This window comes from Prunus mume, linkage group LG5 (assembly GCF_029339155.1).
Source record: "Prunus mume cultivar Tortuosa linkage group LG5, ASM2933915v1, whole genome shotgun sequence".
In the NCBI taxonomy this organism is placed as follows: domain Eukaryota; kingdom Viridiplantae; phylum Streptophyta; class Magnoliopsida; order Rosales; family Rosaceae; genus Prunus; species Prunus mume.
The window spans coordinates 18,063,545-18,081,225 of NC_142702.1; the positions used below are offsets into that span (position 1 = coordinate 18,063,545).

At 36.1% G+C, this 17,681-nt stretch overlaps 2 protein-coding genes across 2 annotated transcripts; one reads left to right on the forward strand and one right to left on the reverse strand.

Moving 5' to 3' along the window:
* Positions 1 to 2,118: 2,118 nt before the first annotated feature.
* Positions 2,119 to 5,009, reverse strand: LOC103331651 (receptor-like protein 7). The gene has a single exon (XM_089052873.1). It carries the CDS (start codon positions 5,007 to 5,009, stop codon positions 2,121 to 2,123), a length of 2,889 nt encoding a protein of 962 aa, XP_088908999.1. The 3' UTR covers positions 2,119 to 2,120.
* Positions 5,010 to 9,983: 4,974 nt separating this feature from the next.
* LOC103331615 (putative methionine--tRNA ligase) lies at positions 9,984 to 17,512 on the forward strand. The gene is made up of 18 exons (XM_008234260.2): positions 9,984 to 10,087; positions 10,752 to 10,909; positions 11,001 to 11,145; positions 11,244 to 11,397; positions 11,559 to 11,714; positions 12,065 to 12,295; positions 12,388 to 12,531; positions 12,611 to 12,701; positions 12,898 to 13,004; positions 13,132 to 13,246; positions 13,798 to 13,916; positions 14,034 to 14,099; positions 14,235 to 14,363; positions 14,477 to 14,620; positions 15,454 to 15,574; positions 15,877 to 16,091; positions 16,202 to 16,303; positions 16,982 to 17,512. Exons 2-18 carry the CDS (start codon positions 10,774 to 10,776, stop codon positions 17,210 to 17,212), a joined length of 2,406 nt encoding a protein of 801 aa, XP_008232482.2. The 5' UTR covers positions 9,984 to 10,087; positions 10,752 to 10,773; the 3' UTR covers positions 17,213 to 17,512.
* Positions 17,513 to 17,681: the final 169 nt, after the last annotated feature.

The following is a 17,681-nucleotide window of genomic DNA, read 5'->3' on the forward strand; positions in this document are numbered from 1 at the left end:
GGGAATGAAAAGAAACACAGGCTCAAATAAAAATTGATTCATGATTCATGATATGGAGGAAATTTGATTCCTGATATGAGATTGGGCATGGGTGAATTGGAATAAGATTTTTCCTTCCCAAATTGCCCACACATATATATTTATTTTAATTTAAAAATCCAATACCCCTTTGTATAAATATAAAGACAACAACTTTTTTTAGGCACAATAATAGCAGCTATTATGCCAATTTTGTCACATGACATCTCTTTTTTGTTGCTATAGAATGTTGCATGGACATTATATATGGAGAATTCTTTTCCGTGTAGGAACCACACCACACCAATCCATCCCAAACTTGGTAATTAAACTTTACTGTGGTGTAACAACACAAACAAGCTAGCTTTCGAATTTTTATTCTTTTTGCTTGAAATAAAACGATTGCAAGTCATTCGTGTCGGTTTAGACTAGTTACAAATCCAGTGTTGAAATGTCCAAATTACCTTCCATATCAGTCACTTAAAAAAATCTGCATGTTTATATAACCATAATGAAAATGGAAAGAGTGGGAGTCATTCCCATTCCAGATTATTCCTTTGTTTACTTACACATTGTGAATGAAAAGAAACGCAGGGCCCAAATAAAATTTCATTCCTAATTCATGATATGGAGGAAATTTGATTCCTCATCTGGGAGGTTTTAATTATTTTTGTAATTTTATATATTTAGATATATTGGAAATAATTAATTAAACCTATAAAAAAATATTTTTTTTACAATTATTAAATTCTATTTTATCATTATGATATATAAAAAATTGGTTTATTATTACAATACACAATTTTTGTCATTTGAAAACTTGCATAAGTAGTTGAACAAAATAAAATTTACAAATTTATAAATAAACCCAATCCTAGACATGTATTTATAAAAAAATCCAAGCACTAATTAAACATAGAAACACACCCAAAATCAACCCCAAAGTCAACTTTTTGGGTGTGTTTATAAATGGGTTTGAGTGTGTGTAATGATGGGTTTTGGGTGTGTTTATATGTTTAAATAGTGCTTGGGTTTTTTTATAATTTCAACCCCCATTTTGGGTGTTTTAGTGAAACTCCCAATAAAATTTCATTTTGTAGAAGGGTATTTTGGTAATCAAATTTATTTTGATTCCGATTCTTTAGAATAGTAAACTGTTTTAATGGGAATCGGAATTATTTTTCATTATGATTCCTTATAGTTAGTTAGCAGTTTAATTGGAATGTTGACTCTGATTCATGATTACCCTTATTCATGCTTGTCGATTCTTCATTACTCTCATTCCTGCTTACCCCAATTCCTGATTAGTAAATACACCAACTCATTACAAGTATGGATTTAATACAAGGAAAGCATTCCCTTCTCTTTGTTTACCAAGACTTCCACCCTAATGATTATCACTTCATCATTCATAGAACTAGTGGATTCCATGAGGCTTCCGGCCTGTCACGGTTATTTATTAGCGCTTTTTTTTTAATTATAGAAATTATACTTGCTGAAGGTTTTTTTTTTTTTGGGTCAAATTAAAAAGGTTGATAAGACGAATCTAATAAGAAACTGGGCTACAGAACTTGCATGGGAAGTCACTAAAACAGAGGAGTGGTTTATGCTGTGCATATCCTCCTCAACTTCGACTCAGCATTTGTTGCCTTCCTTATTAAGCCACTGCTGGATCTTAATATTCAGTTTATAAACAGTTCTTACTTGAGCATTACCCTTGTATTTCCTACGTTTTCAAATATTCTTGCCTTCCTTATTGAAACCAAATTTTCCCAACTTTTTTACTTTTACAGTTGCAATGTTGACATTGTCCACATTGACGATATAGTGTACGATTTTCATTCGATCCCATGAGTTGAAAGAAATGTTTTGCAAATCCATAGCTCTGTGGTTGTAGACAACTGATCTTGCTATACAGTGTACTTAATTATGAATGCAGAGAATCCAAATACAGAAACACATGCAATACTCTAATATCTTTATTTGCATTAATACATCATCATAACTGATTCCTCCATTAGGATAAGTACAACTCAAAGAGAGCAAGGTTACATAGAAGGAGAAGGAAGGAAACACAAGAGAACAACCTTAAATGCATGACCTTATAACAAACTCAATTTCTGTATCCCTTTCCTTTTCCATATCATTAGCCTGACCATTCCAACAATCTTAAGAAACAACTCCTGCCTTCTTGTGATCACGACATCCGCAAGAACCACTCCCACTACCAACCCACTTCCAACTCCAGCCAAACCAAATATCAAATCAAATTCAAGAGTTCGAGATGAGCCTGAATCACTGTCTTCTTCAGTTGAAAATGGCTGTTGAGGGGCCTCTTGATTTCCACATTTATTTGGTAATGGATCTCCACACAATCCTGGGTTTCCCTCATATGAAGTGCTATTGAATGAAGTAAGTTGGGTTCCTTGGGGTATAGGACCTGTGAGATTGTTGTGAGACACATCAAAGTTCCCAAGGAATGTAAGCTGCGTCAGTTGTTGGGGGATCTGTCCTGAGAGCTTGTTTTGTGAAAGGTCCAGAGATTCAAGATTCGTTAACTTGCCAAGGGATGATGGGATGGAACCAGTGAGAATGTTGTTGGAAATATTGAGTGAGCGAATCTCAGTAAGGTTCCCAATGAACTCTGGAATCTTCCCTTCAAATTTGTTGCTTGAGATATCAATGGCTGCAAAGCCTTCTTGAATCTTTGAATAGTACAAATCCAAACCCTTAATTGCTATTGTGATTGAGTAAGCAACACTCTGAACAATATAAAAACCATTGACTTGATAGACTACGTCTATGGACATATATGTTGACTTGTTTACAGTAATATCTGGAAACAAAGGTGGAATCTCACCTGTGAAATTGTTGAAAGACAAATCAAGAATGCGTAACTTGGGGAAGTCAACATTTGTTCTAGACTGCCCTATTACACTATTGAAGCGATTATGGCGCATTGCCAAAAGTTTTAACTCTGGAAGAGTCCCCAACCAAATCGGAAAAACATCACTGAATTGATTGTTTGACAGAACCAGATACTCAAGCATCACACAATTCGCCAACGACTTTGGCAATTGCCCCTGCAATTGGTTATGGCTAACATCAATCATCCTCAAACTGCTTCTGTTGTTGTATGATTGAGGCATCATACCATGAAAGGAGTTGCTTCCAAGAAGTAAAAGGATTAGACCATCACTAAAGTTTCCGAGACACTGAGGAAGCATGCCACTCAACTTATTTTTTGACAAGTCAAGGTACCGAAGAGAACTCATTTTGCAAAGCAATGGTGAAATTTCTCCAGTAAAATTGTTGTTGGTAGCTCCATATTCTAGCAGGGATGGTGGAGGGATCGGTAATCGTCCATGAAAATTGTTGAGCGAAAGCCTCAAGCATAGTAGGTTAACCCAGGGTATGAAAACTGGAAGTTCATCTGAAAGGAAATTTTCAGATATGTCCAAGAATATGAGAGTTTCCTTGCTTATGTTCCACATCCAGTTTGGTACTTGGCCATGGATTTTGTTTCTCGACAGATCCAACCGCTCCAAATTTGTCTGATATCTTAAGAAAGATGGGAACTCTCTTAAGTTGCATTCATTCAAACCCAGAATACTAAACTGTGGAAGAGTTGCATTCATAATAATATTGGATTCGGTAACAAATTCCAAATTGTTCCGATTCAATTGGAGTTGGTATAGATTTTGTAGCTTCTGAAACATTTGAAACTCCACTACACCACTCAGGTTATTTGAATGTAGATAAAGGATCTCGAGGTTCTTGAGATTGGAAAATGAGGCAGGAATTGAACCAATCAACCTATTAAAAGCAAAATCTAGGTAAACTAGTTTGCTAAAATTACCCAGCCAAGATGGAATTGGACCAGTTAAAGAACTTGTACTGATCCTAAACACAGTCAATTGGGTAAGGTTGGACAAGGAATCAGGAATTGGACCTCCAAATTTGTTTGCTGAAATGTCTAGATAAGTGAGCTGTCTAAGATTACCAAGTGCAGATGGAACCAACCCTTCTGAAAAATTGCATTGAGCTACATCCAACTCTTGCAATGAAATAAGCTTTTCAAACGAGGAAGGTATTTGTCTGAAAAACCTAGTATAAGCAACTTTCAGTAAGATTAGGGGACTACTTCGATTAAATTCAGGAAAATATCCAGTGAGATCTTGGTTATATCTCACACTAAGAACTTTTAAGTTCTGTAGATTAAAAATTCTCACTGGGAATTCACCAAACAAATCACATTTCTTGAGGGTAAGGGATGTCAAAAATGATAAATTTGTCAAGGAAATGGGTATGATCGAAGATATGTTAATGAAACTGAGAGAAAGAGTTTCAAGACTAGTTAAATTTTGAACTAGACTTCTCATATCGGATGGTTGAAGTTTCAACAATCGCTGAGGATCGTCAGGAGATGTTTCAATTTCAATAATATTGCAACATAGATCAAGGTATGTCAACTTGGACAAGTGTGAGACTTCAGATGGGACTTGACCAGAAAAGACAGAGGCAGAGAGGTCAAGATGAGTTAGGCTTGGAAAATATCTTATGCTAGATGGAATTTGAGAGTAATTGAAGTTATTGTCAGAGAGGCTTAACCTTTGAAGATGCACCAGGTTGAACAGGCTACTATTGGAGTCGAAAGAACCGTAGAGATAACTGCTGCTAAGATTAAGGCCAATAACATGACCCGTCTTCTCGTCACACTCCACCCCATCCCACGAGCAGCAACTGCTATTTCCTCCTCCAGCTGGTTTCCATGATGAAACCTTTGGATAAGCACCGTCATAACGTGAAGCAGATTTGTCAATAATAAAGCTCTCCTTGAACTGCAGCAAGGCAGAGCGCTCCTCATCATGGCAAGAGGGCTGCTGCAAGGAGTATACAAAGTTAGCAGCCAAAAGATGAAACAACAGCAGAACTAGTAGTTTGGAGAGCATGCGAATCGACATGTTAAATAAGCAATGGGATATCCCCATACTGTTCTGAGATTTTGTTTTTCCTGTGCACTCTTATCTAAATAAACATCTATGGAAATGAAAGTTAGAGAGCTAGGTATTTATGGACTGCCATGATCAAGTTGTTGAGCAATACCATCACAAGAAAGATGCGGCCGGCAACAATGGCATGGCATATACTTGTATATAGTATAAGGAACATATACGTGGCCTGGTGTTTTCACACTCCAGATGACTATAAACTATAAAGTCCAGAACTCACGATCTGATGAATAAAAAAGTGTAAAATGCAACCAAATAATCATCCTTGCAATTAAGAACCATTGTTGTCAATTCGAAACAAAAGAAAAACGGTTCCTGTCAATTACAGATATTCAATTACAGATATTTTCATTTAAAACAACTAATAACTTCAAGTCAACTTGCCATTGAATTTAGGTGCTGCAAAAGTGCTGACCAAGTCTAGTTTTGCAGAGGCTCCCGGGGGTTATAAAAGCCTAGAAGATATTGGAGTTTATATATAAAAGATAATTTCCAACCCTTCTCTTCATTATTCTTTAGGGATATGATTGCATCACACATGGCTTTTGGAGATAATTAAATTAGATAAACCTAATGATAATGTTCTCAAAGAAAAAAAATAACCAAGTGAGATCAATAAGCTTCAATGTTTTATTTTAGTCAAAAGAATATTTTCAATAGTAAGAACTGGTAGAAGAAAGATTTTTGTGTCTAAGAAATGGTAGAAGAAAGATTTTTGTGTCTAAGAAATGGTTAGTTGTGCAAACAGCTTATAGACTTACAACGGTTACTCCTACATTCGAGGTTTTGTGTTCAAATCTCTCTCTCTCAATATCGCTTGTATAAAACAGAAAAATAATTAGTTCTCGAAAAGTTGAAATAGAATCATAAAACACGAAGATCCACAGCCCTACATCATCCTCCTACTACCCTACATATCTCCTCCCCTAGCCACGCCAAGATCCACACTAGCACCTCAATAATTAAATTAAGGAACGAAAGTGAAACTCAAGTACAAGTTCATAGAATATTGCCTTAATATTTTCGTTTGTTTTTTTTTTTTTTTCTTTTTAAAGATGAGACATAATACGCCGGCTAACACGAAAAATGAAACTAGTTAAAGTTCGATAAATAAATTTAGAGATACAAGTGAAACTCGAATACAAATTTTAATACAAGTTAGGTTCACTTGAACTCAAGTGGTCCAAAATTTTTGCTTAGCATCGGTCAAGATCAATGCGATGGAAAGGTCAAGATATGATATAAGCACCAAATAGTGATCAGAGAATTGTTTTGTTGACTGCAAGCCTGCAATGTGTTTGATATTGAACTGGCTTGCAACTATAATTGAGTTATTTTTATAATCAAATCAAAGCATTCCTTAAAATATTGTTGAGCTGTTCCTGTGTTGTATATAGAACTATAACACATTCATATTATATAACTCCGTCGTCGGTCTCCCAAATATTTTAGTCGGCTTGTTGTTCTGTAAATTAAATCAGGCACCTTGTATTGCCAGTTGCATCTCCCTCTAAATTAATGGTGTATTTCGGTGACGGACCAACATCCCAATAATAATTAGTCCAATACCAATATTTGTTTACAACTTAACCATCCCCACAACTGAGCAGGTGTGAAGTTATATCACAAAATATCTCGCAGTTAGCAGTGAAATTACTCACTTATGTATTGTATTAGACATAAGCTCAAAATTGAAGCATTCGTTACCCATGTGTTTTTTTTTTCTTATCAATTTAAGCCCATTAACCATCTTTACACCTCATAAAACTTTTCCTTATTTTGGTGATGAGTCAACTAGGTTTTAGGCAGTTGGGGAGCCATGATTTCACATTAGAAGGGGCCCTTCATAAAACTTGTCTTCTCTTCATAATCATGAATTTCATATTTTAAATTGGTTAAAAACTAATTTCATCATCTACACTATTAAAGACTTCAAAATTAATAATTTATATTCCAACAGGGAAAAGAAATAGAAAAATAAAGAGTTCATAAAACGCAATATTAAGGTACCCAACTCATACATAAAGAAAAATTAGGACCTAATAAAAAACCTAATATATGAACAAACAAAAAAACAACAATCTATTAGGTCTCATCTTTAAAAAAAAACAACAAAGCTTTAAAGATGAGACATAATGTGGTTAATTTGTAGACCAAAAGAACCTAATATATTATTTTATTTTAGGGTAAATATCCTAAAACTAATTAATATATTATAATATTATATATCATATATTACATACAAATAGAGGAGGTAACAATGGAGTGGAGGCCTAGGACTACACTAGTCCCATGCTGCCTCCACCCCTAGTTTTAGGCTCGATGATTGAGCATTTCTTATTGCATGCCCATTTTACTCATACAAAGCAACCATTAAGTGCTCATTTGACATTGCAAATTAGCAGCAAAAATCACTTATTTTGAAAGTTCTCTTCCACACATGTCTATTTAGTATTTAGTTTGCCAATCATCAAACCTTCCTTCACAATTGATTTCTCTTATAACAAATCTAAAAGCGATATTTTCACAACATATCAATGCCAAATTAAGCCCTAAATATCTTATTTTTAGCTTATGTGATCTTGATTTACCTAAATGTCTTATTTTTTCTTGCTTATGTCTGGTCTTGATTTATAAGAAATTAACTTAATGGAATAACCATTAAATTCTTAGAACGACCAAATTAGGAGTGTGTCAGTTCAAAACCGCCTGCTCTACCCAAACCTCTTGGGGCCTAGCTCAATCTTCTCGTCCAAAAGCCAAGTTCCATGTATCGCAACAAACGAATTAACCTAGAAACAAAGTGGCAAGGGACTTCTACGTATTAAATTATTTTAGTCAGGTTTTATTTATTTATTTATCAATCTTATTAACATTTCTTTTCTTAATTTGAAAGATATGACAATTTGGAATCACCCTGACCTTGTTGAGAAAAAGATTCTTACTTTTTACTTTTGAAATAAAAATTCTAGTAATAGCTCATGAACTTATATTCGAGTTATACTCTAGTAATTAAAATTTTAGACAGCAATAATTCTTGGCATCAACAATGTAGCAATTTATGTTAAAATTGGTCATTTGAATGGTATATGTGTGGCCAATTTTTCAAAGGTATAACTATTATTTTAAAAAATAAGGTAAATCTTTTTGGTTCACCTCAACATTCCTCACTTGTTTGACGGTTGTTGTTGTTTCGTTACACGTGTGATTATTATAACATCTTTTTTGTATTCAGTCACTCCTGGAGTAATTTTTCGTATTGGAATCACAAAAATCCATCCTGAACTTGGTTCTAAAATTGGAAATGGGCCGGTTTGGAACTAGGTCTGACAATACCACCCCCGTCTCCACTCCTCATCACTGCCCCTGCTAATTCCAACTATCAATTAGGCACGCCCATAAGAGCCCGAGAGACTTAGGGCCAAACCACTTGAGGAAGTGATTGGACCAAATGATTGGTAGGCTAGGACTAGCCTTTTTTTTTTTTAACGCCGCCCAGTGCCCAAACAAAGCAACCAAGCAATTGTGGCCTAGCACACGATCCTAGGCGTCTCACCCCAGGAGACCCATAAGCATCAGATGCAAGGCACACAACGTATCCCACCAACGTGCGATGATCCCAATAAGGGAGGGAATATGCGCTAGACTCCCACCATCCATTCAAATTTGAGGACGCCACGTCATTAAAGACCCAACAATCCCACATTGAAAAAGGATGGAGAAGAGGTCACATCTTCCCAATATGAAAGCTGACTGAGGTAACCATACTCCCCTTTAGACTTGAGTACGATAAATTTTCAAACCTCATCTGAGGAAGAAAGCTGATTGAGGCATCGGAGGGTGGTTGGTGGATCCACCACCACCTCTTCAGTGGCCATGGCATGTCTCCATTTCAGGGGATTGTTGCCATTTTCCACCATGCTTGACTGCCCTAAGTGCAACGAGAAGTCACAGACCTCCAAAACTCAAGTCTACCCTTGAGTAAAGGTTGATTGGGTTTTTGACGCACTCTGATTGATGGGGCAAAAATATGGATCAACAGCCCCCATCCCTTAAGAATTTCCGAGAATCCCCTCCCTGTTGGGGGCTACTTAGCAAACATGCCCCAAATCCATGATTTTTTATTAAAAAAATATTCATCTTACATTATATATCTTCACCATAAATTATCATTCAACTCAATTACATTCAATTGAATTATAAAATTCCAACTCATTGACTCAAAATAATCGCATTTCAATTACTATATTACTTATCAGGTCAAGTTCCGGAATTGGGATAACAATACCATCCCCGACTTGTTCTCGACCAAGAATATTTAAAAATTGGGGAGTCCCATATTGGCCCCCGATTTTCTCCTGAAATCTCCCAATATTAGGGTCGGGAACCCGATAATAACCCGGTCCGACAGGAATTTATGGCATCCTTACTTGGTGCTCTATTGTGGTGTAACCACAAAGAAGAGCTTTCAAATTTTTATTCTTTTTTCTTGAGATAAAACGATTGCAAGTTTCAGATTGAACTAGCTAAATGTCCAAATTTCTCTCCATTTAAAAACTCATTATCAAACACCATCGACGACCACAATTTCAGGTTTTGGTTTTAATTATCTCCCTTAATTAGAGTTGGACTTTCGTTTTTTTTGGAAAATATAATATTGAAAGAATAGAAGCACATAAGAGTATACGGCGGATTTGAGGAACCATACGAAAACCAACGTGAGGGCCGGGAAGAATTGACCAAACTAATTCGGTTGGCAGCAGTTTTATTTTTTTTTTGAAAATCAGTTGGTTCCCTATTCAGAACCGGTTAAATTAAAATTACATAATTTTATTTATATTAACACGTGTCATCTTGTTAGTTGGACTTATTCTAAGCTACCGTGCAACCTACTACATGAGATCATAGAAACCCGGTCGATATAATTTACCTTAGTCGCGCCGCTAGTCCTTCGTTTCTGGCTCTCTCTTTCCCTTCTCAGTCGAACCCACACGGTCAATCTCTCTCTTCTCTTCAGCTGATTCTTCGTGCGCCGCTGCCGCTGACCCCGTTCTCAGGTAAGCTCGTCGACCCTTTTTCAGTTTTCAGTGTTCAGCTTTGTTTGGGAAAGATCTGCGTTCTGGGTTTTCGGGGTTTCTGGATTGAAGGGTTTTGCTGGATTTATATGCTTATGTAATCTGCATACTTGTAATATAATATTTCTTGGGAAATCTGCATGCTGGGTTTTCGGGGTTTCTGGATTGAAGGGTTTTGCTGGATTTATATGCTTATGTAATCTGCATACTTGTAATATAATATTTCTTGGGAAATCTGCATGCGTGAAATCTCTGTTTTTGGATTTGTGTAATCTGCATGTTTGTAAACTCTGTTTCTGTTATGTTTTGGGCAAGTCCTAATTTGTTTCTTATCAGATTTCTTAGTGTTCAAACAGAGTATGCTGCATTTATTACACGTTTCACGGAATAATCAAACAAAAATGACTTTGATGAATTGTGAGAGAATTTTGGCGTACTGAAAAGTTATAACAATTCCAAATAAAAGCTAAGAATTTGTGAGGAGAATTTTGAGAGAATGTTGAAATAAAAGCTAAGAATTTGGGATTTTGAGTCTGCCTATGAGGTAAACACTATTTGAATACTAACGAATCTGATATGAAAATAGTAGAAAGGGATGTATTTTTATCTTGAGTTGCAGTTTTCTAAGCTCCTGTTTCTGGTTCAGCCACTAAAGGAGAGAGCCGTACATGGGAGACCTCACAGTTACCTCCAGTGAGGACCAAAAGGCTGCCAAGCTACCCATCCCTGGCAAGCGTAACATCTTGATCACCAGTGCCTTGCCTTATGTCAACAATGTCCCTCACCTTGGCAATATTATTGGCTGTATATATCATTCCCTTATTTTGTTTCCTTCTAATTTTTGGGAACCAAACAGATTCTTGTAATTTATTTATATCTTTTGTTTTGTTGGCAGGCGTGTTGAGTGCCGATGTCTTTGCCCGCTACTGCCGTATTCGAGGCTACAATACGGTTTACATATGTGGAACTGATGAGTACGGCACAGCGACGGAGACAAAAGCTATAGAAGAGCAGTGTAGCCCCCAAGAGATATGTGACAAGTAAGTTTTCCAGTGAAATTTATATAATTTGGTAAACTTAATTCTATTTGTTGTCTTTGATTTATTGAAATTTATTTCAAACTGTTGTGTTCTTGTAGATATCATGCAATTCATAGGGAGGTTTATCAGTGGTTTAACATAAGCTTTGAGAAATTTGGACGCACATCAACACCACAACAAACAGAAGTGTGCCAAGCGATTTTCAAGAAACTATTGGAGAATGATTGGCTTTCAGAGAACACAATGCAGCAGGTAGCATTCAATGGCTTGTAATAGTGTCCATTCTTTCCTTTTTTATTGGTTGAGTCAGTGATTCTTTGCTTGCATTTTATGTTCATGCATTGCGATTTAGTTATGTCTTTTAGAATGTATTTGTATGAGTTATTTTAACTTAAATTAATACTGTAATTCAGCTTTACTGTGACACATGCAAACGGTTCTTAGCCGATAGGCTTGTGGAGGGGACATGCCCAACTCAAGGCTGTGACTATGCATCTGCACGAGGAGATCAATGTGAGAACTGCGGAAAGCTTTTGAATCCGACGGAACTAAAAGATCCTAAATGCAAGGTGCATATATATATATTTTTCATATCCTTTATTAGTATAAATTTCTATGTGTGTTGTGTGCTATGTGCATGTGTAAAATCAATTGAAAGGAAAGCATGGCACGTCTGTACATAAGGTTTCCCAAATGAGAATGAGTACTACATTCCTCATTTGATCAAAATACTCAGGTCTTGTTCTCGTTGTTAACCTTTTCTGCAGCTTTGATAACTTTCTTTTTTGTCCTCTACATAATGAGTTAATAAATATGAATGTGAGAGTAACTTTCTTTTGTCCTCATGTGTAAAATTAAATGGACAGAAACGTGGTATTGTTACACGATTATGTTTCTCATTTTTGTCAATTGCAAGCAGGTCTGTAAGACAACTCCACGGATTCGTGATACAAACCACATGTTTTTGGAACTTCCTTTGCTCAGGGATAAATTGGAAGAGTACATCAATAAAACATCAGTGGCTGGGTCTTGGAGCCAGAATGCCATTCAAGCGACAAATGCATGGCTCAAAGAGGGGCTTAAACAACGATGTATTACCAGGGATCTAAAGTGGGGTGTTCCAGTTCCACATGATAATTTCAAGGACAAGGTTAATACATGTAATTTTAGTTATGCTAATTCTACTAATTTTCTTAATATTTTTCAAAATTTGTTACATTGTCTCAACTCTGCTATTGATAGGTTTTCTATGTGTGGTTTGATGCTCCTATTGGATATGTCTCCATTACTAAATGCTACACTGATGATTGGGAGAAATGGTGGAAGAATCCTGGGAATGTGGAGTTGTATCAGTTTATGGGCAAAGATAATGTGCCATTCCATACAGTGAGTGTCCTATCCTAAGCATTTCTTACTTCAAAAAATCATATAATTGATTTCAACTGTGTACTTATTCATCTTCCAGGTGATGTTTCCATCAACACTTCTTGGAACTGGTGAAAATTGGACTTTGATGAAGACTATCAGTGTTACCGAGTACTTAAACTACGAAGCAGGTTGGTTGACTATCTAGTAATTCTTTAGCCACAATCTAGTTATGACCATTAATTGTGCATGATTTAAATTTGGATGGTTATGACCATTAATTAAATTATGGATGCATGATTTTAGAAGACCTTATTTATGAAAGCTTAAAGTTTTCGCCTTTGTGCAATATATACTAGGTGATCTAAATTTTGATGGCTTTTACAGGAAAGTTTTCTAAGAGTAAAGGCATAGGGGTTTTTGGAAATGATGCAAAAGATACGAACATTCCTGTTGAAGTATGGAGATATTACTTGCTAACTAATAGGCCTGAGGTAACTTTGAAGATTCCCATCTTCCTTTTTGACTTTTTTTATTTTTGGTGATAGTTTGTAAATATCCTTCTTTCTCTGTATCTTTCTTTACTCATTTTAATTATATATATATTTTTTGGTGAACTAGGTATCAGACACATTATTTACGTGGGCCGACTTGCAAGCAAAACTGAACAGCGAATTGCTGAATAATTTGGGCAACTTTATAAATCGCGTTTTGAGTTTTGTTGCCAAACCTTCAGGTCGGTCAGCCTTTGGTTTCTAAAAGTATTGACCAGACAGCTGATTTGTCGTTTACAAGTTAATATCATGAGGAAGTTATTTTAGGAATGGTTATATTGTTGATTCTTGTTCTGTTTGTCAATTTTTGCTTCTGTCTGATGGTTATAGCTCCAGTGGTAAAGCCTTTGCCTGCACAGTCACGGCCTGAGTTCAACTCTCCCCCTCCCCTTTCCCTGAATTAAAGAGAATAAAGAAGATGCTTTTGGTTTTATATTTTTGCTTGAGGTGTTCTGAAACCATAAAACAAAATTATGTTGAAAATTCTTGATGGAGATAAACAACATTTCTTGATATTGCAACTTTGCGATATCAAGGTTTGATATTTGTTCCTATATAGATCAATTATGCATGTAATATCACAGAGGTTGTTGGATGATGATTAAATTGTATAAATGATTATTGCTCTATTTTCCTTGCGTCCTTACCTTTTTATGCATGTTTCCTGGTTTAACAAATAAGCATGGTATATGTGACACTTTGCAGCATGTAAACTAACAAAATCCATGTATAGGTCAAGGATATGGCTCCATTATTCCAGATGCTCCAAGTGCAGACTCAGATCTTTTGACAGAGAAACTAGCTGAAAAAGTTGGTAAATGCGTGGAGCAATATATAGATGCAATGGAGAAGGTAATTGATATTTAGATGACAGTCTTGTTGCAAATAACTGGAAGCTTCTCCTCCACACCTTCTTTTTTTCACATGTCTCTTGCATGGGCATGACATTCTTATCTGCATTTTGTGTAGGTTAAACTAAAGCAAGGACTGAAAACAGCAATGAGCATTTCTAGTGAAGGGAATGCATATCTGCAAGTAAGCATGTTTTTAATCTCTGTTTGAGAGACTTGTTTATGGATGGGTTCTTTTCTGAAGGGTATGTCTTGGAAATGGCTGTGAAACTGATTATTCAACTGCTGCTAAGTTGCACCATCTACAATAACCATGCAGGAAAGCCAGTTCTGGAAGCTTTACAAGGAGGACCAACCTCGTTGCGCTGTTGTTATGAGAACTTCAGTTGGACTAGTGTATCTTCTTGCTTGTTTGTTGGAACCTTTTATGCCATCATTTTCTCTCGAAGTAATAAATTCTGTTCACAGATGATTGTGTTACTCTGAAATATTTTTGTGATCATCTGATATTACTATAATCATCCATGCTGAGATCTTTTTTCTTCTTTAACTGCATTCAAGGTATTTAAGCAGCTTAATTTACCTCCTGAGACGCACATATCACTTTGTGATGATAAAGGAGATATTGATAGGGCAAGACGGCCTTGGGAGATTGTACCTATTGGTCACAAGATTGGGAAACCAGAGCCATTGTTCAAGGAATTGGTATGTCTTTGATGTGCTTTGTCTTTTGCCTATTTATTTTTTGTTACACGTGTTATCATGTCGGAATAGATGCGTTGACACTGATGCATGATTAGTGGGGAGGAAAAAACCTGATCGTATTGGATTGAAGGTGATAGAAAACTTTTAATTGCCAGTTCTTCTGCATGAAGTAAACTAGAGTCGGCGAAGTTGTCCACAGTATTTCATAGCATAGTGTTTTAAGAGAGAGGAGTTCTGAAGAATTGACAAGAAATAGAAGAAGCATTTGTTGAGAATTGTAGCAAATAGCGGAGAAAAGTCCTGATGTTATCAGCAAGCAAAAGGTTGTAGAGAGAAACTATAACAGAAGGAAATCGGATAGGGGGAACTTCAAGTAGCTCTTGAACAAACAGCACTTCAATTATTCAATATCACCGGGATTGTATAGTGCATTTGCTTTACAAAAACTTTAAATGTTGCCTTGTAATACTTGATGAGGAATTTGCCTAGAAAAGTGGATCAACAGCAGCTACCATCACATTTGCTGTCAGCTAGAAGCAAATAATTTTTGTGTCATATTACTTATTGGTTAATAGTTAACTTCATATGCAACTTACATCTGACTGAGTACAACTTTTCTGTTGCGTAGGGGCAAGATCCTAAAGCACTAAACTAGTATAGTCTTATGCAATATTGTTTTGTTTATTAGCCTCTCTGGGATAAGTTTATAGGCTGCACTTAAAATTTGGTTTTGATTTTCAATGCTGGACTCTGTAGCTTGCCATGATATGATTGCTGCATCACTTACCTATTTGTAGATTCTAATTTAGTGAAAGTTTTTCATTTGCACACAGAAAGATGAAGAAGTGGAATCCTTAAGGAAGAAGTTTGCTGGAAGTCAAGCGGACAGGAAGGAGAGGGAAGAAGCTGAAGCAGTGAAGGTGGCTGCACAACTCAAGAAAATGAAAGTTTCAGGTTAAAATTTCTTTACCTCTAGTTGATCTGGTCCACAACCATTTGGTGTTAGCAAAGTTAACTAATAAGTAATACTTCCTGTTCTTCTTCATTGGATATTATACTTATTATTACTTTAATACATAGCTTCTCCTTGTAACCAAAGAAAAAGGTACATAGCTTCTCCTAAAATGTGGATAATCTCATAAGCTAAACTCATGTTTTCTGGGCACTTGTACTTGAAAAGAATCGTATACCCTTTATTATTTATTGCTAACATAAATATATCTATTCTGAATCCTGATAATCCATTTTTGTAACAGACAACAGCGGAAAGAAAAAGCAACAGGCCACAAAATCAGCAGCTGAAGCAGAGATTTCCATTTCTAGACTTGATATTCGTGTTGGCCTCATTACGAAAGCTCAGAAGCACCCTGATGCTGATTCGCTTTACGTAGAAGAGATTGATGTTGGTGAAGGACAGACTAGAACAGTTGTGAGTGGACTTGTCAAGTATATACCCATTGAAGAAATGCAGGTTTGTGTTTGCATCTACAGATTTTTTAGCAGTAAAATTTGAATTAATTTCCGTAACTTTTGGGCACCTGCTAATCCATTTATTTATTCATATTAATTGTTCTGCGGCAGAACCGGAAGGTCTGTGTTCTTTGTAATCTGAAGCCAGCAACCATGCGGGGTATTAAATCACAAGCAATGGTTCTTGCTGCTTCGACCAGTGATCATGCCACGGTAAGTGGCCATGTATACCTTTAATTAGTGTTTGCATCTTATATGCTCTTGATAATCAGGCTCTTTGAGTGAAACAAAAGAGTGTTAATATCGATTTGATGATAACTAATTTTAACTTTTGGTCTGTTGTGAGGATATTTTTGACGTATCTTCATGTAAATATTGCTGCTGTAAAAGAGTTGATTTCCTGTCTAGGCATCTAAGGGGTCTGCGTTTGTTTTTACCATGTTATTATTCTGTTTTTTGTATGTCTGTTCGTGGCCATCTTGTCCACCCTTGCTTTTATTGTCTTATGCAATAAAATTTCCTCTCTTTTTTTTAATTTTTTATAAAGTTGATTTCCGACAGGCATATGATTATCAGTTTTGGCCGTAGTCTGCACAAGGTCATGTGATAATATGGTGATAATATGTTTTTGTTCAAGTCCTGTAGCGGTGTTGACAGTCAGAGTAATTTAGCACTATCGAACTTCAGTCGCAATGAATGCTGGTTGTTTCTGATTAGTCACTAATTTAGAACTATGCCTTTGTAACTCACGTTTCTTGAAATCTTAGCCTTTGTGGAAGCCATTGCAAACGCTATCCATTCTCAGAACCTTTGTCAAGCATGTAGAAAGTTTATCTGTGTGGTACTAATGTAATTACTGATAAGAGATCTTCAATGTTGGGCGCCTCTCAGGTTGAATTGGTTGATCCACCAAAAGCTGCTCAAGTTGGCGAGAGAGTTACATTTCCAGGGTTCGTCGGTGAACCTGATGAGGTGTTGAACCCCAAGAAGAAAGTGTGGGAGACCTTGCAAGTGGATCTGCACACTAACACTGACCTAGTGGCCTGCTACAGAGATATTCCCCTCACAACATCAGCTGGTGTTTGCACTGTATCCTCAATTTGTGGCGGGTCAATTAGATAGAAGATAATTAATTCTCTAGAGTTTGAAAAGGAACTGAAACGAAACAGCCATTTCTAGATTTTTTTTGCTGTAAAATGGTTATTTGAAAAACAATGACCAATTTTTGCTCACGGGTGGAGACCACTTTTGCTCCCCTTGTCATTTGGGTGAAAAAGGGAAAATGTCTACTACTTCTACATGCTGCATGTGTAAAACGAAAGTTTTTATCATTTATAGTCAAAATTTAGAAACTTTCAAATATAGCAAAAAATTCACTTAGATATATTCTAATTGGGAATTTGAGAGGCTAAATTTTGTAAACATCATTCTTTTAATTTGGACCGAACTGGGTACAAAATATTTTATACGCCTTGATTATAATAATGTATACAACTGGATATTAGTGGATGATGAAAATAAAATGGAGAGAGATAGAGGGAGAGTAATCATGGCTTGGGGTCTATTTCAGTGGTTTACACTATCTATTCTC